Source organism: Aotus nancymaae, unplaced genomic scaffold (genome assembly GCF_030222135.1).
Source record: "Aotus nancymaae isolate 86718 unplaced genomic scaffold, 86718_ANA_hifiasm-v0.15.2.pri h1tg000040l, whole genome shotgun sequence".
Classification (NCBI taxonomy): domain Eukaryota; kingdom Metazoa; phylum Chordata; class Mammalia; order Primates; family Aotidae; genus Aotus; species Aotus nancymaae.
In genome coordinates this window covers 7,256,263-7,281,836 of record NW_026988454.1, presented here as the reverse complement: position 1 = coordinate 7,281,836, position 25,574 = coordinate 7,256,263, and the positions used below count along the sequence as shown (strand labels likewise).

Sequence of the window (25,574 nt, the reverse complement as noted above, 5' to 3'; positions counted from 1 at the left end):
TCAAGGTGTGTGCATGTACATGCATGCATGTGCCTATATGTGTGTGTGTAAATGTGTCTATCTGCTAACAGTAGTGAAATTAGAATGTTTGATTTTAAAGAACATCATACTCATATAAAATAGAGGTGGTAAGATGGTTACAGGTCAGATTCAATCTGTATAGCTAGTGAAATGTTTATGTCAACCAGAGTGGATTTAAATCCATATTTCAGCTCTTTAGTCCAAACTTAGCCTGACTTCGAGGTTCTGATTTGTGTTTCCAGGCTACCCACTTACAGGTTCCATGTTCAGCTGCACTCTTTTCTTTGCTGCTTTTGTGTCTCTTCATGCTCTTCTTTGCTGGCTTCAGATATGCTCTTGCATTCTTTGCTTCCCTTATTTAAGCTTCCATTCTTCAAGGCCCCAAATCAAGTACTTGCTTTTACTTTAAGCCTTTACAGACTAATTAGCCTATGGAATCTTTTGCGGTACTCACTGTCTTAGCCTTTCTTTGGTCAGTTGGTACTGCCTTGCAAGCACCTTTGACAGGTCCAGGGATGGTGTGGTGACACCAACGTGGGTTAGGACCCCTGTTCTAACATTAACCATCTGTTTAACCATCTATGTTCTGTGATAATCATCATCACGTTGTTATGAAAATTATGACAATGTCTGTAAAGCCCTTTCCTGGAAAACAGAAGCTAGATAAAGCAATTCCTCAAAATGTGGAGCCATTGTAGCCATGTCAAAGATACAAGGAGCAGGCCCAGGGATGTACACGTTAGCAGGAATGCAAGTGATGCTGAATATATACTGAAATTTGAGAAGCTTGAATTAGATGATCTCTAAGCCCCTTCAGGTTGTTGACTTGTTTGGTATTCTAGGTCATCATTGCTCAGATGTTGGTCTCACTTAAAGATTATTCATCTCTTTACGCTTTCTCATTTGAGAGCTCAAATAAGGGTGGTTTCTGAAATTTGGACAATATGTATATGGGAGAACATAAAAATTGCAAGAGTTTGATTAAAAATACATTTAATCCATATTCTAAAGAGCCAGTTTTAGTTGTAGATGGTGGGAATTCAGTTGTTTGTCTTATGTTTGTGAGATGAACCATATTGCTTGTCATTGGTTCCTTTCAGTTTCATTATAAAGTTTTCTTTTAAAACAATTTTTATGTTCTTCTCATTTTACCGGAATTATTGGTGATTGGCCAAAGGAAAAAGTGCTCTAGAGGTTTGCTTTAATTGTGCTATAAAAATCACACCATTTAATTTATAGACACTTGGGAGATCAGGTGTCTCATTCATCTTAAGTTATTAGGAACTATTTTTATAGTCCTGGTAATTAGAACTTGCCAAATAAAACATTTTATATATCTAACTCCTGTACTTTTTATTCATTTTCCCTTTCAGAAGCTCTGTTTGCATTTGACTTTTGGTTAATTGCAGGGGAATTCAGTATTAATAGAAAACTGAACAAACAAGCACTCCTGATCATTAGTAATACGCTTTTGGTTATTAAAAAGTTCCTTAGTCATGTCAGAGTGGGTAAAGAGAAAATGTAAAATGCTCAGAGAAATTACCATTATCTAAGTCTATAGATTCCCCACCCCCAACACCCTAATGTTCTCAGATCTCCCTTAAGTGATAAGTCCCTCATGATTTTATAGAGGCCTAACTGGTCATCAGTTGCCAGAAAGCACTCTTGGGTTTACTCTCTGTGTTAGTCCATTTTGCGCTGGCTATAACGGAATACCTGAGGCTGGGTAATGTATAAAGAAAGAAGCATATTTGGCTCATGGTTCTGTATGCTGTACAAGCGTAGTAACAGTATCTACTGAGTTTCTGGTGAGGCCTCAGGAAGGTTTTACTCATGGCAGAAGGTGAAGAGGAAGCAGGCATGTCACATGGAGAAAGAAGGAACAAGAGCGCGCTCTCACATGAACTAATAGAGTGATAACTCACAGATTACCGTGGGGAGGCACTAGGCTGTGCATAAGGGATCCGCCCCCGTGATGCAGACGTCTCTCATCAGCCCCACTTCCAGCATTGGCAGTCACATTTCCATGTGAGATTTGGAGGGGGCAAATATCCAAACCAAATCACCCTCTCTCTCCCTCTGTCACAAGTATATTATTTTAAAAATGTAGCTACTGCTGAGGTAGAATAATTGGCTTATCCTTTTTGCACAATAGCTAGACTGGAGTTTGTCTATTTTAAGTTTGAATTGCATCATTATTTAAATTAAGATGTATGAATTTATATTTTATATATTTTTTTTCAAAACCAACTTGGGTTTTGTTTCAGGAAAAAAAAAAAAAAAAACAAACTTCTCTGTCCCGTCTTGCTCCGTTCCCAATTTGCTGTTCCTTAAACATACTATGTAGATCCAAATATTAAATCATTGCTTTCTGTGAACACAAAATTTCAAAAAATTGTGTAATATACTGTTTTGTATGCCATAGGGGTAAACTTAACAAGATTTCTATTTAACCTATAAAAGTTAGTTTTTCAGGCTTGCTAAGATGAGATTATGTTTATATAGAAAAATGGAACTGTGACTTTTTTTTTCCTCTTAGGTTGTTTTAATTGTTGGAATAAAGATCTAGGATGAGAAGCTTCATCTGTTACTATTTTCATGGTTTGCCCCTTGGTAAATGTAGCATAGACTTGGCATAATGCTTGTAGCCAGTCTTCCAGAGTTATTTATTTTTATTTATTTATTTTTTTAAGAAAGGAAGAAAAAGGAAGAGAGAGAGAGAGAGAGAGAGAATGGGAGTATTGCTTTCTTGCCCAGGCTAGAATGCAATTTAGTAATGGGTATTGAAAAACCACTTTTATACCAATAATTATACTTAATGATGTAGACAGAAAGGAATAAGGGAAGAAAATAACAAACAAGCAGCTAACCAATATTTCATTTAAACCTATGAAATGCTATGCGATTACTGAGGAGTGATTTACTTCCAATTATGCAGTCACTTTTGGAATAGGTGTGAGGTGGTAATGTATGTTTTGTGTATTTGAAGTGGAGGGTTCTATAAATGTTTATTAAGTTTACTTGTTCCGGGTCTGAGTTCAAGTCCTGAATGTCCTTGTTAATTTTCTATCTGGTTGATCTATAGAATCGTTAGCTCTTCTTGTTACATTGATCCTTTTGCCATTATGTAATGTCCTTCTTTGCCTCTTTTGATCTTTGTTGCTTTAAAGTCTACTTTATCAGAGGCGAGAATTGCATCTCCTGCTTTTTGTTTATTTGTTTATTTTTACTCTCTGTTTGGATGGTAAATCTTCCTCCTCCTCTTTGTTTTGAGTCTTTGTGTATCGTTGCATGTGAGATGGGTCTGGATGCAGCATACTGATGGGTTTTGGCTTTTTATCCAATTAGAATATATATGAGTTTAATACTGCCATTTGATGCTAGCTGGCTGTTTTGCCCATTAGTTGGTGTACATTTTTCATTGTGTTAATGCTCTTTGCTTTTTGATATATTTTTGGAAAGGCTGATATTGGTTGTTCCTTTATATATATAGTGCTTCTTTCAGAAGCTCTTGTAAAGCAGGCCTGGTGGTGGTGAAGTCTCTAAGTACTTGTTTGTTCGCAAAAGATTTAATTTTTCCTTTGCACATAAAGCTTAGTTTGGCTGGATATGAAATTCTGGGTTGAAAGTTCTTTTCTTTAAGGATATTAAATATTGGTCCCCTCTCTTTTCTGGCTTGCAGGTTTTCTGCTGAGAGATCTGCTGTAAGTCTGATAGGTTTCCCTTTATGGGTAACCTGACCTTTCTCTCTGGCTGCCCTTAGTATTTTCTCCTTCATTTCAACCCTAATAAATCTGGCAATTATGTGCCTTGGGGTTGGTCTTCTTGAAGAATATCTTTGTGGTGTTCTCTGTATTACCTGGAGTTGAATATTACCCTGCCTTGCTAGGTTGGGAAAGTTTTCCTGAATGATATCCTGAAGAGTATTTTCCAACTTGGATTCATTCTCTTCGTCACATTCAGGTACACCTATCAAACGTAAATTAGCTCTTTTCACATAGTCCCATATTTCCTGGAGACTTTGCTCATTCCTTTTTATCCTTTTTTCTCCAGTCTTGTCTTCTGGTTTCATTTCACTGAGCTGGTCCTCGACTTCTGATATCCTTTCTTCTGCTTGATCAATTCGATTGTTTAAACTTGTGCATACTTCGCGAAGTTCTCGTGTTGTGCTTTTCAGCTCCATCAATTCACTTATATTCCTCTCTAAATTGTCCATTCTCGTTAGCATTTCGTCAAACCTTTTTTCAAGGTTCTTAGTTTCTTTGCATTGGGTTAGAACAAGTTCTTTTAATTCACGGAAGTTTCTTATCACCCACATTTTGAAACCTGCTTCTGTTATTGGAACACACTCATTCTCCATTAAGCCTTGTTCCATTACTGATGAGGAATTGCGATCCCCTGTAGAGGGAGAGGCATTCTGATTTTGAGTATTCTCTGCCTTTTTAGGCTGGTTTCTTCTCTTCATTATATATTTATCCCTCTGTCATCTTAGTAATTACCGACTTTCTAACTAGGTCTCTGAGCGGATGTCCAACTTTTGATTCCCAGCGCCGAAATCTGAGCAGTCCACTGCGCCGGCCAAAACAGCGGCCTTAAGATTGATGGTGCTTTTCTGCCCGGGAACCTCCGGACTCTGCACCTAGAACTGCCGCGCTAAGGCGCCAGCAAAACCGCCGTGCCGGCCACAAGAGTCGCTCTGGCGACCCGTGGGGCTCCTCCTCTGGGAATCTCCTGGTCCATGAACAACAAATATTCATCTGAAAGCGTGGTGTCCTCTCGTTCTCTGCGCTTTCACTGGGAGCTACGTGCCCGAGCTGCTAGTGATCAGCCATCTTGGATCTCTCTCCCTCTTCCGGAGTTATTAAAGTTATTGTAACCACTCTCATTTAATCCTTAGTTTTCTCTTAGGACCTTTCAATCATAGATTAGAAGAACTTGAATACATTATATAAGAAAAGTAATACTTTTTCACTGTCAACTATTACTTTTCAGTTATAAATTGTATGCAGATATTCTGTGGCCATTATGAACAATGCGCCACATTAGTTTTATAAAATATTTTAAAATTCTAAAACCTAAGCCAACAAGATTGTTTTTTATTACACAATTTTTTGTTTTCTTTGACTCAGAATCATTTATTTGGATGTACGTAATAGTTAATACACATTCTATTCTAGGTCCTCATTGCCTTTCTTCTGCACACTTTTCTTGGATGTTCTTATCTACTGTCATGATATTAAATAATATCTGTACATACTGATTTTCAAATCCATCTGTCTGGATTTCTCTCCTAAGCCCAACATATGTATTTTTTTAGTTACCTACAGATATTTCCACATGGATATCTCATAGGCACATAACATTCAGTGTATTAGAAACTAAACTCATTTTCTTTACTTCCAGTCCTACACAATGATACCGTGTATATGAAGTATAGTGGAGTTAACGCTTGTCATTTTTGCTTTCAAAATACCATTGGTTAACCAAATAGTATGTCTGTGCTCTGTTAATAAATGTGTAAAGAACACAGAGGTAAACACAGCTGAGCAAAATATTTAAGGAGTTGGCCTAAGAAATTTTTTTATATAAATAAAGGTTGATAAGCATTAATAGCTAGCAACAATAAAAATGAAGACGTTTTCTTAAATGGACTATATAAAAAGTTTAAAGACATTTAGAAGTAAATAGATTAGTACTAAAGATAAAAATTCCATCTTCAAATATTTAAATTTAAAAAATAATATTAGTTTGTATACTAAAATACAGCAAAAATCCCTATGGACAGATTGGTTTAAAATATTTTTTGATGGATCATAAAGTAAATTTACTATTAGGTAAACCAAGCTATAAGTGCTCTTAGGGAAATTTGTTTAAAAATCCTTGTTTTAAAACTAATCAATTAGGAAGTTAATTGGTTTTAAGCAAATTTTCATTGGTGCATTAGTTTGGGGTACATTGGTTTGCAACCCATGTAAATATACCCTATTACATCAAATCTAAAGATATACTGATATGTCTTTAGATATATTCACAACTAATCTCATATTCACAACTAATCACATAAAACTAGGTGATATATATGAAGAAAATGATATAATTTCTTAGTATAATTATATTAATATAAAATTCTTAGTATATAAAAAATATATACTGAGAAATTTTACTAAGGTAAAAAATGCTTACAATTAATGAGTATGTTCTTATAATTGGAATTTTTATTTAAAGAGATCTTTTATACTTTTTGATACATAGAATATATTTTACTTATGCATATATATATATATATATATATATATATATATATATATATATATGCATATGTTTTTTTAAAATGGGCCAGGCATAATAGCTCATTCCGGTAATCTCAGCACTTTGGGAGACAGAGGTGGGAGGTTGCTCAAGCCCAGGAATTTGAGACCAGCCTGAGCTACATAGTAGGATCCTGTCTTTATCAGGAAAAAAAAAAAAAAATTAGCTGGGTATAGTGGTGTGTTCTTGTGGTTCTAGTTACTTGGGAGACTGAGGCAGAAGGATTGCTTGAGCCCAGGAAGTTGAAGCTGCACTCCAGCCTGTCTCAGAAAAAAAGAAAAATATAAATGAAATATATTGGCAAATATGTTCCTAAAACTTATATCATCATTTATTACATATAACATTCTAATTTCAGAAATGTTAACATATCAAAAAATGTGTATCCTAGATTCGATGAAATTATGCCTTGAGTGTAGAGGATAGATTGGAATGGCATTATAGGTTAGCGTATTATCAATATATGATGTGGAAGTGAATGAGATCACCCAGGGAGAAGAGATCTAAGATTAGCACTTTGAGAAGCATTAACATTTTATTTAGTGAGCAAAGTTCCAATAAGGTATTTGAAAAGAAGGGACTTAAGGAAGTGTAAGAACCCAGAAAGGATTTCAGTAATGTAGAGCAATTAATGGTGTTAAAAGTGCCATACAGAAAAGAGGATGTATGTGTGTTCATTTCAAAACTTGGAATCAAATTATAGAACCTTTTTTAGTCGTTTGAAAGAAATGTGTGATTTTTACTTTCTTCAAATTAATTGTAAATGATTTTATGTGCCAGTATAACATACTAAGCAAATTATACCCGGTTAGTCTGTGTGTCTTCAGTCTTGCTAATTTTAAATTTAAAATGTTATTGCCCACTTTTTTGTGGCAAAGAAGAAATAAATGAATGGAATAAACTAAGGTCAACATTTTTGTCTGTCAACTGTCTTTCAGTTTTTTATGAGAATAATCTTAAGGTGCCTTAAGAGTTCTTGCATCAGTCTGCCTAATTTTATCAATGAGAAAAGTGATCCAGATAATATACGTGACTTCCTCTTAAGTTTACACATTTAGCTAATGACAAATGCAGGAATTAAATTTGTTTTCTCATCCAGTCTTCTGTCAGATATCCTATGCTGTTTCTTCCTTCTTAAATTGAAGGTGATTACTTATGGAAATTTGGTTAAATGATTTGATAACTATGCTTTGTAGCATAGAAATAAACAGCTAGTTTTAGGTGATTAGTTGTGAATATAAGAGAATGCAGCAAATATTGGAAAAATGGATAAATTTTTTAAAATAGAAAAATGTCATATATGTTTTTTGATTCCTTTAATTTTCAGGATATAGTATGCTTTTTAGCAGCCTGAAAATAGAAGTACACGTGAAATGTGAATTTTAGTTTTATTTAAAATATTGAGAGTAGCTTCATATTTTAGAGTTATATAATGTTCTGTTTATTTTTTTTAATAGAAAAAATGAATGCACCAAATCAGCCTCCACATAAAGACACTGGAAAAGCAGTGGAGAATGTGGAAGAGTACAGCTATAAGCAGGAGAAAAAGATCCGAGCAACTCTTAGAACAACAGAGCGTGATCATAAAAAAAACGTACAGTGCTCATTCATGTTAGACTCAGTGGGTGGATCTTTGCCAAAAAAGTCAATTCCGGATGTGGATCTCAATAAGCCTTACCTCAGCCTTGGCTGTAGCAATGCTAAGATTCCAGTATCTGTTCCCATGCCTATAGCCAGACCTGCACGCCAGACTTCTAGGACTGACTGTCCAGCAGATCGTTTAAAGTTTTTTGAAACATTACGACTTTTGCTAAAGCTTACCTCAGTCTCAAAGAAGAAGGACAGGGAGCAAAGAGGACAAGAAAATACGTCTGGTTTCTGGCTTAACCGATCTAACGAACTGATCTGGTTAGAGCTACAGGCTTGGCATGCAGGACGGACAATTAACGACCAGGACTTGTTTTTATATACAGCCCGTCAAGCCATCCCAGATATTATCAATGAAATCCTTACTTTCAAAGTCGACTATGGGAGTTTCGCCTTTGTTAGAGATGGAGCTAGTTTTAATGGTACTTCAGTAGAAGGGCAGTGCAGAGCCACTCCTGGAACAAAGATTGTGGGTTACTCAACACATCACGAGCATCTCCAGCGCCAGAGGGTCTCATTTGAGCAGGTAAAACGGATAATGGAGCTGCTAGAGTACATAGAAGCACTTTATCCATCATTGCAGGCTCTTCAGAAGGACTATGAAAAATATGCTGCAAAAGACTTCCAGGACAGAGTGCAGGCACTCTGTTTGTGGTTAAACATCACAAAAGACTTAAATCAGAAATTAAGGATTATGGGCACTGTTTTGGGCATCAAGAATTTATCAGACATTGGCTGGCCAGTGTTTGAAATCCCTTCCCCTCGACCATCCAAAGGTAATGAGCCAGAGTATGAGGGTGATGACACAGAAGGAGAATTAAAGGAGTTGGAAAGTAGTACGGATGAGAGTGAAGAAGAACAAATCTCTGATCCTAGGGTACTGGAAATCAGGCAACCTGTAGACAACAGCTTCGACATCCAGTCGCAGGACTGCATATCCAAGAAGCTTGAGAGGCTCGAATCTGAGGATGATTCTATTGGCTGGGGAGCACCAGACTGCAGTGCAGAAGCAGGCTTTAGTAGACATTGTCTGACTTCTATTTATAGACCATTTGTAGACAAAGCACTGAAGCAGATGGGGTTAAGAAAGTTAATTTTAAGACTTCACAAGCTAATGGATGGTTCCTTGCAAAGGGCACGTATAGCACTGGTAAAGAACGATCGTCCCGTGGAGGTAGGTTTCCCATAGGAAAATATGGTGATGTCCTTAGTTCCATTTATTTATTGTAAATTATAATGTTGGTGTTGATTATCATGTACTTTCATATTCTAATTTTTTTTTTAGCATAAATGGCAGTTATAAATTGCACATTTAAGCATTTCTGTAAAGTACTATGATAAATAAGAAATAGATGTCTGAAAAATGCATTAAATGCAAGGTGGTATGTGGAAGGAATAAATTCAACCATGTAAATACAGGATGGCAAAGGACGGGCTGGGTATAAATAAAGACAGAAGGAAGAAAGCCGCAGTCATGGATGACCACAAGCTGCATGTGAGTCAGGAAAATAGCCCACGCCACACTAGGGTATTTTTAAATGAACAGGGCACCCAAGGTCATGGCGATAGGTCTTTCTCTATTCTTTGAAGTTGTTTTCTCTCTTGTGATTAGCATGTCAAGTTTTGGTCACTGTATTTTAAAGAGATGTAAATTGTGGAAATGTCAGAACGATCAAAGGGGAAAAGCCGACACTATCTGGCAAAGTTAAAGTGTTCAGTGCAGGTGATGAAAGTTTAAGGGAAGTCCTGATTATTGTCAAATATGTGTTTGGAGATGTGTAGATTTTTGTGAGAGGAATGTGCCCACTAGAGGAAGTGGCTTGAAAACAGTGTAGATTTGCTTTTGATAACTTTACATGTTATAAATTCCATATTGTTAAGGTGTCACCATATTGTGGAATATTGTTCTTGAGAGTCCAGAATAGTACTATACAAGTGATTTTGCTCTTCTGGTGAGTTTGCATGTTCATCTGGCTAAAAGTGAAACTTAGATCTTTGAAATACCTTATACCCATGTTAAGTCTGTGATTCTGAATTTTAGTAGCTATTACATGTGTATGTACAGTCCTCTCTGTATCAGAGGAGGTTTGGTTTTGGGACTTCCCTTGGATCCCAGAATCCTTAAGTGCTCAAGTCCCTGATACAAAATGATGCAGTATTTGCATATAACCAATGCACAACCTCCTGTCTGCTTTAAATCATCTCTTAGATTATGTATAATGCCTCATGTAATATAAATGCTGTGTAAATGGTTGTTAATACTGTCTGGTTTAGGGAATAACGACAAGAAAAAAGTGTGTACTTGTTAAGTACAGATGTAGTTTTTCTTCCTGAATATTTATTATCTGCAGGTTTGAATTCATGAATATGGAGCCCATGGATATGGAGAGCCAACTATATGTACTTATTTTTTTCTAACTTCAATATTTTTACACAGTCTGGCTTGCTTTACATTCATAAACGATAAACAACTTGGAAACTATGGAAAACACCTGTAGAAAACTTGAGTTTGCAAGATTTTAATTTTTATTCTGACAGCCAGACTATGAGCCCTTAGGAGGAAGGGGTTAAGCAGTCACATAAATTCAGGAAGATGTTTACAACATGAACCAGTGCTTTGTGGCTATATTTTAAGAGATTTACTCTGAATATTATTTTGATTAGAAATCTTAAACCTGAATGTGTGAATGTCATTTTCTTTGAACAGTTTTAATTTTGTGAATGGCATGAATTGGCTGGAGTGGTTTGATTTCATCAAGGACATATGTTGCCAAGATAGGGTTGATGTTTAATTTTTATTGTGACCACTGGTTTTGAAGGTAACATGAATGAAGAAAAAAGTCCTGGCAATACTGACATTTCTAGGTATCTGATCCCAGGGGGATTTGTTCCAGGACCCCTGTGGACACCCAAATCCTTGGATGCTCAAGTCCCTTATATAAAATGGTGTAGTATTTGCATGCAACCTGTGTGCATCCTCCTGTATGCTTTAAATCATCTCTAGATTAATTATAATACCTAACACAATGTAAATGCTATGTAAATAGTTGTTATTACTATTACTGTTTTAGAGTTGGGGTCTCACTATGTTGCCCAGGCTGGACTCAAACTCCTGGGCTCAAGCAGTCCTCCTGCCTTAGCCTCCTGAGTAGTTTGTATTACTTTTTATTATTATATTCTTATTTTTAATGTTTTTTTCCAAATGTTTTTGATCTGTGAATGCATGTCCCATGGATTCAGAGAGCCGACCATATAACCTCACCTCTAATTCAGTGGTTCTCATGGGAGAGCAGCACTTGAAAAGAGGCCACGGTGGGACTGGGGTAGGGTGGACGTGTCAGGGTTTCGTAAACTGCTTTACTCACCCTCCCTCCCCAAATTACCTTCCTCTCCCCTCCAGACTCTTTGTGGTAATTAACTATTGCTACTAAAGGGATTGTGTCCCTTAGATAGGTTATTGCAAGAAAAAATTGAGAACACATGCCTTACATTTTATATTAGAACTCATGTTGAAAAAAGACAATGATAGTTTCCCCACAGTTTTGAATTCTCATCTAAGTTGTAGTCCTTTGGTTTCATCAATTGAGATTTGACTGAAGAAGTCATCTTTGTTATAGAAAAAAAAAATACAAAGTTTATAAATATATAAATGAAAGACTTCATTAGAATTTTGTGTAGATTGTTTTTCAAAAAATGAACTACAGAAGCCCCTGTTATTTTAAATTTTGGTTCATAAAATGCTGAGTATTTATCAAGTAATGGAAGAGTAGCAACCAAAGTGGGAATTCTTCAGTATTGGCGATTAATTCAAACTAGCAAACGATAAGGCTTTATAATTCTAAATCACTTAGAGGGAAAGTATGTTCCATGTTAGGAACATAATTTCTATAAAGGGAGGTAGGGGTGTGTGTGTGAGTGTGTGAGTGTGTGTGTACATTCCCCGCCTAGGTTTGTTATAGTCATTTTGCTTCATATGTCAGGAAAAGAGTCACAATTTTGAAGTTCATTAACTGGGTTTCATTCCTCACTGTGGCCCTTTCTCACCATAGAACATTGTAAATAGGAATCTTCCTGATTTTTGAAGCCTTTGCATTTATAGAATGGGTATAATAATACCTTCTTACCTACCTCACAGGGTGGTTGTTGTAAGGCTGAAAAAGATATGTGGTAAATGGTGTATTAGTTCGAATGATACACCATTCACTCTGCTATAAAGAAATGCCTGAGATTGGGTAATTAATAAAGAAAAGAGGTTTAATTGGCTTATGGTCCCACAGGTTGTATAGGAAGCATGACAAGCAGCATCAGCTTCTGGTGCTTCTTGAGGAGGCCTCAGGAAACTATAGTCATGATGGAAGGTAAAGCCAGAGCAGGTGGCTTTACATGGCTGGAGCAGGGGCAGGGTAGAGGTGCTACATTCTTTGAAACAACCAGATCTCTTGACAGCTCACGCACCATCTTGAGAACAGCATCAGTGGGATGGTACTAAACCACAAACCCACCCCCATGATCCAGTCACCTTCCACCAGGCCCCACCTCCAACACTGGGGATTACAGTTCACCCTAGGGTGGGGACGCAGGTCCAAATCATATCAAAGGGTAAAATGCTATACAAGTCAACCATAAACTTTTAATTTTAGAAGTTTTATTACTTTTTCTTCCATGAAGCAAGCTGCAAATCCACATGGGTGCAACTATACTTTTATAGTTAAGATGTCTTCTGCCTTTTAACCTCTGCCAAATAATTGTACATTTTGAGGGCATACATTTTAGGCAGTAAAACCTTTTAGGTTTGAGGACCTTTTTGTTTTTGTTTTTAATTGTTAGAGCTTATCTTAATTATCTGAACTGATAAGATACCACAAATTGTATGTAATGCATATTTTGCAGTTTTTTTTTTTTTTTTTGGTTTCTATGATAATAGGAATGAATACAGGTGAAGGATTTTGTAGAAAAGAAAGAAACTTGTGAGATTTGACTTTTTTTATGTCTTTATATATTTTTTGATTAAATTACTTGTAACCATTGTTTGCAAAGCATATGTGATCTTACATTTAATTTCCCTTTGTTGGTAAGCATGCTTTACAAAATAATTTTTTTTTCAGACAGAGTTTTGCTCTTGTTCCCAGGCTGGATTGCAGTGGTGCCATCTCAGCTCCCTGCAACCTCCACCACCTTGGGGGTTCAGGTGATTCTCCTGCCTCAGCCTCTGGAGTAGCAGGGATTATTGGCATCTGCCACTACACCTGTTTAATTTGTGTATTTTTAGTAGAGATGGAGTTTCACCATGTTGGTCAGGCTGGTCTCAAACTCCTGACCTCAGGTGATCCACCTGCCTTAGCCTCCCAAAGTGCTGGGATTATAGGCGTGAACTACCACACCCGGCCCAAAATAATTTTTGTCTAAAATTTTATTATGTTTCAAAATCTTTTAAAAGAACTGCAACTAGTGATACTAAAAAAAATCTGTTTGCAGTTTGTTTTCTCAATATGAATGCCATAAATAATGATTTTGTTCAAAATTATACGAAGTTATAGCTCCATACCTTCTGTAAATTGATTTCCTCAGGATACATTTCTAGTTACATAGGCAGTCTCCAATTGAAACAGATGGATTAGTTTCCAAAGTTCACTTGAATAGGCAGTTGTTTGGGATCTTGAAAATACTTACCTATAGAAATAGTGTTGTAAATAAGCAAGTCTCAGATTATCAAATGACACTTATTTAAATCCATGTAGCTGAACTAATAATACCAGCTGCAGTTTTATCCTGGCTGTAAGGGCTACTATAATATAATAGGAAAAAATAACAGGACATCTTACCCTCCCCCAACTCCATTTGTGGACCCAGATACAATCCAAGGTCTTCTGTAAATATTTTTCCATTTATCTTTTACTTCTCGTGTTCCTTTGCTGTTTAGAACATCCCAGGATCTCATTGTTTATACTTGTCTTTCCCACTTTGTTGTAATATCAGTTCTTCTAGTCTGAGTATTGTTGATCTTGGGTCTTAGGGATGAATGTATCAGATAACCATTTCATAATGCTTCATGGTCTCCCGGTGTTAGGGATCATCTTGCCTCCAACTCTTGCTCCTCCTGCATTAGATGTGCTTGTATGTTGGCCCTTCCCAGCCCTTCTTAAAAGTTATCAGGAGTCATCTCAGCAGTCCAGTAGTTTCTGGGTGTCCTTCCCAACAGTTACTGTAGCTAAGGATGAATTTTGTAGTACTATTTATTTACAGTCCAATTTAGCTTAGAAGTTAAAACAAACCAAGTAAACATATATAAAAGATTAATCCTTAATACCAAAACTACTCCATACAATTGTTTTTTTTTAGAATAAACTTTTCATCTTGGAATAATATCAGACTGATGGAAAATTTGCAGATAGTACAGAGTTCTTACATGCTCTTCATCCAGCACCCCTTAATATTGACTTCTCACTTACTCTATACATTTGTTAAAACTAATTTATTAACATTGGTACAAAGTGCTGTTAACTAAACTACAGACTTTATTTGGATTTCCCACTTTTTCTGCTGATTTCCTTTCCTATTCTAGGAACCAGTCGAAGACACCACATTGCATTTAGTTGTCACGTCCACGAATCTGAATTTATCTGATGTGTTCTCATGACTAGACCGGGGTGATGGGCTTGGGGATGGATGCCACAGAGTTGAAATGCCCCAGTAGCATTACTTTATCACTGGTAATGTGAATTTTGATCACTTAAGGTGGTGTCTGCCAGGTTTCTCCAGGAGTCACCATTTTTTCCTTTCCATGCTCGACTTCTTTGGAAGTAAGTGGCTATGCACAACCTGCTCTCAAGGGGAGGGAAATTAATCTCTACCTCCTGGAGGGGGTAGTATCTAATGTATTATTTGAAATTTCTCCAGATGGAAGTTTTGCTGCTTCTCATTTATTTATTTGGTTATTTATATCAGTATGGACTCATAAATGTTTACTGTTGTTTTTACTTTGAGTTATAATCCAGTACCATTGTTACCGATTTTGTTGCTCAAGCTGTTCTTGTTTTAGTGCATTGGAGCTCTTTCAGTTGGCTTCTGTGTCCTTTTGATATGCTCCCATCCTTTGTTGTATTATTTTCCTTTTTATTTGCTTCTTGAATCATTTCTTTCTTATACCACAAGATGCTCTAGGCTTGTCTTGTGTTTTCCCTCTTTCTGTCCTAGGATCAGCCATTTCTCCAAGGAGCTCTGGTTCCTTTTACTGGATAATGGTATTTAGAAATGAAAATGTGGGTACTGGGTGTGTTCGTTGCTTTTGGGGTATCATTGCTTTTAGGCCCTCTCAGTGATAGAATTAGAAAATACAGGTATGTCTTCTAATGCATGTATACACACAGATCTATAATTCCATATCTATGTATCCATCTGTCATCTATCTGTCTGTCTATCTATCTGTCCGTCTATCTATCTATCTATCTATCTAAAATAATCATGAGTTCATACTGATGTCTCTGGCTCTGATCCAGCCCAAGGTTCATTTTGACTTTCCTCCCTTGCTTATCTGTAACTTACTTCTCTTACAATGTGAAACCTGGCTTCCATTGCTATTATTAATTACATGTTTGTTCAGCCCTAGCATACTTGTAAAGTAGTTTCAGAATTGCTAACTGGTACCCCTGTGAGAAAAGTTTATCAATTAGGGCGTAGTGTTTCAGTAAAGTTCCTTTTGTCTTTAGCCTTGTATAGTCAAAACACGATTTTCCAAAGTAACTTAGGTCAGCACCTTTTTCCTTCATCTTCCTCAGTGAGGGAGTATCATACTTTTGTAATTTAATTAGATTCATTTATTTCAGTCTGCGTTGCATCCTAGGATCCTCCAGTATGCTGGTTGACTTCCTAAAATGTGCATTCTGTATAGTTCTGTGGGTTTTGTGCAATTTAAAATGTTAAATACTCACAGAATATTGTAATATAGTTATTTTGTGTTCCTCCTTTTTTGATTTCCATATGAACTTTATTTTCAGAAGACAAAGATGAATATATTTTACTATGTACAAAAAATGTGCAATCATCTGACTTTGTTGCCTCAAATACTAGGAACATATATATATATATTTGTTACTGTCATATTTGCTTTCTTTAGAATAGAAATGATCATTTAGTTATTATAAATTTAATGGCCAATGAAATACTGTTTGTCTTTGGATTCTAACAATAGTTGTGCTAATTTTTTCCTGTACAGAGAGGAAACCCTGAAGGGGTTGCCGTTTATATTCAAAGCAGACAAATCATATAGAAACTAGGAAATCTATAACAACAGCTACCATTTATTGACTCTTACAGTGTGCCAGATTCAACAACCCTTTGAAAGGGTGGTGTTATGTACATTCTACAAATAAAGAAACCAGTTTAAGTACAGTAGATAACTTTCGCAAAAATCACAGAGCTATAGATTGTTAGGGGGATTCAATTCAGGATTCTGGGGTACCAGACTTTATGCTAAATGGTTTCCAAACCTGACTGCACATCAGCATTACCTAGAGAGCTTTAAAAAGTACGTGTGCCTCCAGCACTTTGGGAGGCCAAGGCAGGCAGATCACATGGTCAGGAGTTCGTGACCAGCCTGACCAGTATGGGGAAACCCTGTCTCTAATAAAAATACCAAAATTAGCCAGATGTGGTGGCGCGCACCTGTAATCCCAGCTACTCAGGAGACTAAGGCAGGAAAATTGCTTGAACCCAGGAGGCGGAGATTGCAGTGAGCTGAGATCACACCACTGCACTCCAGCCTGGGCAACTGAGCAAAAGTCCATCTCAAAAAAAAAAAAAAAAAAAGTGTGCCTATGCCATTCTCAGAGTATGGCAAATCAGAGTCTCCCAATAGAGGGTAGCACTGACATTTGTTAACAAACTTCCTGTGTGCCTCACGTGGAGCCAGACCAGCACCAGCGTAGTTCTGGTGCTCACCGGAAACACTGGTTAGGCTACAGTGCTCTTCCACCCCATGCCTTTAAGATCATGCTACTTAATACAGTTGTTAGAGTTAATCTTATTTGTTTCAATCATTCCCTGTCAGATTTCATAAGGTTACAAGAACTTTTTAATTGAATGACACACTGCTAAGCACATACTTGCTCATTTGCCTTTACGTTTTTTGTTTTCTTAAACATACAGAAATACAGAGAAAAGCTGATATAAACTCATATAGGAAAGCTGATATAAGCTCACAGGTAGGACAGAAGTAATCAACTTTCAGCTGAGAACTGGATCCTGTGATAACAACAGCACAGCAGTAATATTAAGACTAGTAACTAGCATTAACTGAGTACTCGCTATATGCTGGGGCTAGGAAGAGGGCTAAGTAACTTGATCAGGTTACACATCTAGAAAGTGGCAGAGCCGGGATATGAACCCAGAGCTCTGGCTGTAAAGCCATGTATGCTCTTGACAGTGTACAGCCTCCCAAAGTTACATTCTGTCCCACACAGTGTTTTAAATATTTTTTGACTTAGTGCCTTACATTTTTAAATGGGAAAATCTGTACTTTGTGTTTTCCTTGAAATACTGGGAAGTCTGTCAACACTGGGCCCACATTCCCACATGACTAGCAGCAGAAGTGCTCCAGTGTACCACTTGTCTTATGGCCACCCAAGTGCACCTGTTTATATCACTTAACGGGCCTGTGTAGGAATTTCAGTTTATGATGGAATCCCAGTAAAGGACCACAGAAACTCACTTTTGAAGGGTAATGTAAAGGCTATTTGTATCTAACACTTCATTTAAAAAAACAATATGCTTTCCTTTTGTTTATTTATTGGGATATATTTTTAAAGTCCCTGTCCTCTGTCACTGCTCAGAGTAATTATCATCTGGTTTATATTTTCTTGTGTTTTTGTGTGATTCTATAAATTATGCCTTTGTTATGTAACACATGTAATTTTTTAAAACAAATGTGATAATGCTGTACATATCCAAGGGGTTTCCTCCATGCTGTCTACTTTGGATCTGTCCTTATAAATATATATCGCTCTGCATGGTATTCCATTATATGAATGTACCATAACTTATTTAATTATTTCACTCTTGATAGAAATTTAATTGTTCTGCTGTATAAACAGTGTAGCCACAGACATTGTTGTACACACCCCTTTGTGAACTTACTCTGTTGTTTTTGTAAGAATGGTTAATTGAAATGGAATTGTTAGGTCATGGGATATGCACATATGCACATACACATCTTTGATATATATTGCCAAATTGCTCTCCAAAAAGACTATACTAATTTATACTTTACCCAACAGTATAGGAGAAATTGGATTTTTTCTCATTATTGCAACAATGATCAGTAAAAAATTAATTATATTGAAATATATATTTATTTTTATTTATTTTAAAGTTCAGAGCCTCACGCCATTGTCCAGGCTGGAGAGCAGTGGCACAGTCTCAGCTCACTGCAACCTCCACCTCCTAGGTTCTAGTGATTCTCATGCTTCAGCCTCCCGAGTAGCTGGAATTACAGGCATGTACTACCACACCTGGCTAATTTTTGTATTTTTAGTAGAGATTGAGTTTCATTATGTTGGCCAGGCTGGTCTCGAACTCCTGGTCTCAAGTGATCTGCCCCCATTGGCCTCCCAAAGTGCTAGGATTACAGGCATGAGCCACTGGCACCTGGCTTAAATCTTTCTCTTCATTTCTAGTGACACTGAACCTGTTTTTCATGTTTATTGGCATTTGCATTTCTTTTAGTTTTCTTATTTATTTTGCTTATTTTCTGTTAGGCTGCCTTTCTCTTGTTGATCTGTTGGAACTATTTACATTTAAGAATTTTATTCATTTTTCTGTGATGGCTATAAATATTTCAGTTTGCCTTTTAACTTGTTTAGGATACTTAACACTGCATAGAAATTTAACACTTTTATATAGTCATGTCTGTTATTATTTTATGACTACCTTATTTTATGTGTACTCAGATTATTGAAAAAATTTTATAATTGTCATGGTTTTCTTGTTACACTTTGAATCAGTTTGCAGATAATGTCCATGTGTTGTCATTGTTGATTATATTTCTAAAGTTTTTTAGTCTGTAGATTCTCCCCTGCCTTTTTTTTTTTTTTTTTTTTTTTTTGCCATATATAAAGAAACAGGGTCATTTATCCTGGAGGGTCTGAATTTTTATGATTGTATCCCAGTTGGCCCACATGTTTCTATTTTCTGTGTGTTCTCTGTGAATTGGCTATGAGATAGAGTGGATTGATCCAATTCATAATTTTTTTTATTGGCGGATTGTATTAACACTGCTTTCTCAGGACACACACACACGTCTGACTATTTGTGCCATTAGGAGTAGTTGATGAACATTCCTAGATTCCTTAATTCGTTAAGGATATTCTACTTATTTCTTCTTCATTTACTAGGTTCTTTATTATTCATTTCACTTATTAGATATTGCTATAAGGATAAACTTTTCCTCACCTATTATATGGTTACTTAGTGGAATAGTTGATGGAAATGACAAGATAAATGTGCTTGATTCTTTCCCTTTTATTTACTATTTTTTAAAATAATGATTTGATTTATTGGTGACTAATTAGTGTTAGTATGATTTTGAACTCTTGAATTTAAACATATTTGGTACATTTCAGTCCATGGATGTCATTACTGTAATCTACTTAAGTAATTATTTTAATTAACATTCACATCCCATCTTTGGACAATAGGAACATATTCAATGCCTTGACTTTTTTTTTTCCACAGCCCTTTGATAGCTTCCGTGCTATTTAGTATGACTATTCCAGGCTGACATTGTGTTTCTGTTCCAGGTTGAGAATCAGATATATGTTCTTTTTTCTTTTCTCTCTTTTTTTTTTTTTTGAGATGGGGTCTCACTCTCTTTACTAGGCTAGAATGCAGTGGCACAATCTCGGCTCACTGCAACCTCTGTCTCCTGGGCTCAAGTGATTCTTGTGCCTCAGCCTCCCAAGTAGCTGTAATTACAGGCATTCGCCACCATGCCCAGCTAATTTTTTGTATTTTTATTAGAGATGAGGTTACCCCATGTTGGCCAGGCCTGTCTCAAACTCTGACCTCAAGTGATATGTACACCTCAGCCTCCCAGAGTGTTGAGATGACAGGCATGAGCCACTGTACCTGGCTGTCGAGAATCAGATATATTTTCAAGGAACCCTAGTTCCTTTTATTGAGAAATAGTATATTCCAAGACCACAATCTGACACCAGCTTTGTTCATTGCAACTGAAATTGTGGCTGGTCATTGTTTTAGTCTTTAGTGGACAGATGAAAACACAGACAAAAATGCATCACAAGTCCATTCTGACACTTCTGATTCTAATTCAGGATTTCAGATTTTTGCTTAATCGTTTCTGACTTAATCCATTTATCACTGCCTTTCTTTTTTATTGAGAAGCCCAGTTTTCTGTAATACCAGGTATGATAGAATAAAATACACAATTATCTCAGTTTGATTACTGGAAAACAATTCAAGTTTTGTTTTTGGTCATCCTTGGGGTATAACTCTCTATGGATGTAACATCAGATAACTGCATTTTAAAGAATTTGGGAACATTTCTTCTTGGGGCTCTGTCACTGACTAAAATTTAGGTATACAATTAGATTCTCTTTTTTTTTTCTATTATATTTCCAAAATAATAGCTTTATTGAGATATAATTCACATAGCATAAAATTCACTGTTTTAAAGTGTTCAGTTCAGTGGTTCTGTATATTTGGAGTTGTGTAACCATCGCCACTGCAACTGTCCTCACTGTCTAACTTTGGAACATTTTCACACCAAAAAGAAGTCACCTCCTTTTCTCACTAGCCCCATTCCTAGGCAACCGCTAATCTACTTTCTGTCTCTTTAATATTCACCTAGCCGTCTAATGGGGTCATACAGTATGTGGTCTTTTGAGACTGGTTTCTTTCAGTTGCATAATGTTTTCAAGGTTCATCCTTGCTATGATATGTATCGGTGCTTCATTCCTTTTTATGGCTGAATAATATTCCATCGTATGGCACACATTTGTCGACCTATTCATAGATTTCTTAAAATTTTGTTTTAGGTATTGGTTTTTAATTTGTTTTTATAAGAATTATGTAAGATACTTGGTTTTGAGAATGAAGACACCACATACCAGAATCTCTGGGACACATTTAAAGCAGTCTCTAGAGGAAAATATATAGCAATAAGTGCCCACATGAGAAGAAAGGAGAGATCTAAAATTGACACCCTATCGTCAAAATTGAAAGAGCTAGAGGAGCAAGATCAAAAAAACTCAAAACCTAGCAGAAGACAAGAAATAACTAAGATCAAAGCAGAATTGAAGGAGATAGAGACACGAAAAACCCTTCAAAAAATCAATAAATCCAGGAGCTGGTTTTTTGAAAAGATCAACAAAATAGACAGACCACTAGCCAGACTAATAAAAAAGAAAAGAGAGAATAACCAAATAGATGCAATAAAAAATGACAAAGGGGATATCACCACAGATTCTACAGAAATTCAAACCATCATCAGAGATTATTACAAACAACTCTATGCACATAAATTAGAAAACCTGGAGGAAATGGATAAATTCCTGGACAGCTGCCTCCTGCCAAGCCTAAACCAGGAAGAAGTCGAAACCCTGAATAGACCAATAACAAGGTCTGAAGTCGAGGCAGCAATTAAGAGCCTACCACCCAAAAAAAGCCCAGGCCCAGATGGGTTCACAGCTGAATTCTACCAGACATACAAAGAGGAACTGATACCATTCCTACTGAAACTATTCCAAATAATCCAAAAAGAGGGAATCCTTCCCAAATCATTTTATGAGACCAACATCATCCTAATACCAAAACCTGGCAGAGACTCAACAAGAAAAGAAAACTACAGGCCAATATCCATGATGAACATAGATGCAAAAATCTTCAATAAAATAATGGCAAGCCGATTACAACAGCACATCAAAAAGCTTATCCACCATGATCAAGTAGGATTCATCCCGGGGATGCAAGGCTGGTTCAATATACGCAAGTCTATAAATGTAATTCACCACATAAACAGAACCAAAGACAAAAACCACATGATTATCTCAATTGATGCAGAGAAGGCCTTCGACAAAATTCAACAGCCCTTTATGCTAAAAACCCTCAATAAACTAGGTATCGATGGAACGTATCTCAAAATAATAAAAGCTATTTACGACAAACCGACAGCCAATATCATACTGAACGGGCAAAAACTGGAAGCATTCCCTTTGAAATCGGGCACTAGACAAGGATGCCCTCTCTCACCACTCCTATTCAATATAGTACTGGAAGTTCTAGCCAGAGCAATCAGGCAAGAAAAAGAAATAAAGGGTATTCAATTAGGAAAGGAGGAAGTCAAATTGTCTCTATTTGCAGACGACATGATTGTATATCTAGAAGACCCCCTCATCTCAGCCCAAAAGCTCCTGAAACTGATAAGCAACTTCAGCAAAGTCTCAGGATACAAAATCAATGTGCAAAAATCACAAGCGTTCCTATACACCAATAACAGACTTAAAGAGAGCCAAATCAAGAACGAACTGCCATTCACAATCGCTACAAAGAGAATAAAATACCTAGGAATACAACTAACAAGGAATGTAAAGGACCTCTTCAAGGAGAACTACAAATCACTGCTCAACGAAATAAGAGAGGACACAAACAGATGGAGAAACATTCCATGTTCATGGTTAGGAAGAATTAATATCGTGAAAATGGCCATACTGCCCAAAGTAATATACAGATTCAATGCTATCCCCATCAAGCTACCAATGACCTTCTTCACAGAACTGGAAAAAACCACCTTAAACTTCATATGGAACCAAAAGAGAGCCCGCATAGCCAAGTCAATTCTAAGCAAAAAGAACAAAGCAGGAGGCATCACACTACCAGACATCAAACTCTACTACAAGGCTACAGTAATCAAAACAGCATGGTACTGGTACCAAAACAGAGATATAGACCAATGGAACAGAACAGAGGCATCGGAGGCAACACAACATATCTACAACCACCTGATCTTTGACAAACCTGATAAAAACAAGCAATGGGGAAAGGATTCCCTGTTCAATAAGTGGTGTTGGGAAAACTGGCTAGCCATATGCAGAAAGCAGAAAATGGACCCCTTCCTGACACCTTACACTAAAATTGACTCCAGATGGATTAAAGACTTAAACGTAAGACCTAACACCATAAAAACACTAGAAGGAAACCTAGGCAAAACCATTCAGGACATAGGAGTAGGCAAGGACTTCATGACCAAAACACCAAAAGCATTGGCAACAAAAGCCAAAATAGACAAATGGGACCTAATCAAACTCCACAGCTTCTGCACAGCAAAAGAAACAGTCAATAGAGTGAATCGGCAACCAACAGAATGGGAAAAAATTTTTGCAGCCTACCCATCTGACAAAGGGCTGATATCCAGAATTTACAACGAGCTAAAAAAGATTTACAAGAAAAAAACAAACAAGCCCATTCAAAAGTGGCAAAGGACATGAACAGATACTTTACAAAAGAAGACATACATGAGGCCAACAAGCATATGAAAAAATGCTCATCATCACTGGCCATTAGAGAAATGCAAATCAAAACTACATTGAGATACCATCTCACACCAGTTAGAATGGCAATCATTAAAAAATCTGGAGACAACAGATGCTGGAGAGGATGTGGAGAAATAGGAACACTTTTACACTGTTGGTGGGAGTGTAAATTAGTTCAACCATTGTGGAAAACAGTGTGGCGATTCCTCAAGGACCTAGAAATAGAAATTCCATTTGACCCAGCAATCCCATTACTGGGCATATATCCAAAGGATTATAAATCGTTCTACTATAAGGACACATGCACACGAATGTTCATTGCAGCACAGTTTACAATAGCAAAGACCTGGAACCAACCCAAATGCCCATCGATGATAGACTGGACAGGAAAAATGTGGCACATATACACCATGGAATATTATGCAGCCATTAAAAACGAGGAGTTCGCGTCCTTTGTAGGGACATGGATGAACCTGGAAACCATCATTCTCAGCAAACTGACGCAAGAACACAAAATCAAACACCACATGTTCTCACTCATAGGCGGGTGTTGAACAAGGAGAACACATGGACACAGGGAGGGGAGCACTATACATGGGGGTCTGTTGTGGGGGAGTGGGGGGGACAGCGGGGGGGTGGGGAATTGGGGAGGGATAGCATGGGGAGAAATGCCAGATATGGGTGAAGGGGAGGAAGGCAGCAAATCACACTGCCACGTATGCACCTAAGCAACAACCTTGCATGTTTTTCACATGTACCCCAAAACCTAAAATGCAATAAAAAAAAAAAAAAAAAAAAAAAAAGAAGATACTTGGTTTTATAAGAAAATCTAAATGTATTTTCAAAGAAGTTTAGCTTCTCTGACAGGCATAGTTAATATTTTAAAACATTTTATGTTTTATCCTTCAAATTTATAGTGTAAGCTTTTTGGAAGTATGTAGTTTTGTTTATTTATTTACTTCTAACGTTTAAGATGAGTTTATTTCCCCCAAGATGTCTTTGTGTTATTATCTTTACATAATACCCCTAATATCCCTCCTTCAATTTTTTAATCTGTTTGTTCCCAACTTTGAACTATATTGGAATTATCCTTTTCTTTTACTGCCAATGAAATGCTAAAGTATTACGTATGCCCTTTCCTTTTCCCCTGACTTTGGTGTTGTGGTATATCTATATTGTCACATCATACAGCCATGTATGACAGTACTTTCTTCTCCATAGCTGTCATTTAGTCTCAGTTCTTCAGCGTTGTGTGTATGTGTGTAGATAGATAAAATACTGATAGTAGACATGTAGATAGAAGTTTTGGATTTTGTTTAAAGTCTCATTTTTAATTACTATATCCTAGTCTCTTGAGTAATTCTGGTTGAGTGATACCTGTTCTTTAGTAGATTTCTGAGTCAGGGCTCAGGAGGACAGTACTTCCTGTTTCTAACAGTTTGCAACATTTATACTTGGAATTTTGTTTGACTGTCCATAAAATCTTTGGTTTATATTTTCTTTCTTTGGATAAATTTGTTATTCATTGTCTTTTGACAGGAAGCATTGATGTTGAAAGGTCTGATGACAATGTGATTTTTTTGTTTCCACTTACAAGAACTTTGTTTTGTGTGTTTGCTGAATACTGAAAGGATTTTTTTCTTTAAACTCTGCTAGTTTTACATGGTGTTGGTTTTTCCAGTTTAATATTTTCAGATAGATGGTGTGCACTTTGAATATAGTTTCAGGGTTATTTGTTTGTTTTTTTTTTGTCTTTTTTTTTTTTTGTCAGACTGTTTTAAATTTCTAGTGAGTTACTTACAGTTTCACATTTTTTTGCTTCTCTGATTCAGTTCTCTTTGGGAACTGTTCTTTATATATTTTGGACCTACTTTGCCCGTCTTCTCTGTCACTTCATTTCAGATCTTTTCTTTTTCTTTGTTTCTTATTGAGTTATAAAGTTTGCTTTTGTTGACCTCATTTCAGTGAAGGCATTATCTATTCTGTTTATTTGCTCTTACCTACCTTCTAATTTGTTTTTGATTTTTGGAATAAAAAAATTGATTTGATTTTTGA

At 36.5% G+C, this 25,574-nt stretch overlaps 1 protein-coding gene across 5 annotated transcripts in view; it reads left to right on the top strand.

The window, feature by feature from the left end:
* The window catches only part of MAP3K4 (mitogen-activated protein kinase kinase kinase 4), a 126,536-nt gene that overhangs the window by 46,847 nt on the left and 54,115 nt on the right, over window positions 1-25,574 (top strand). For all 5 annotated transcript variants that reach the window (XR_001107295.2, XM_064360479.1, XM_012451140.2 and 2 more), the window contains exon 3: window positions 7,788-9,151. Coding sequence is in view for 4 of the 5 variants with exons in the window: in XM_064360479.1 (XP_064216549.1) it covers window positions 7,788-9,151 (1,364 nt within the window). In the remaining variant the exon portion in view is untranslated. The remainder of the gene's footprint in view (window positions 1-7,787; window positions 9,152-25,574) is intronic.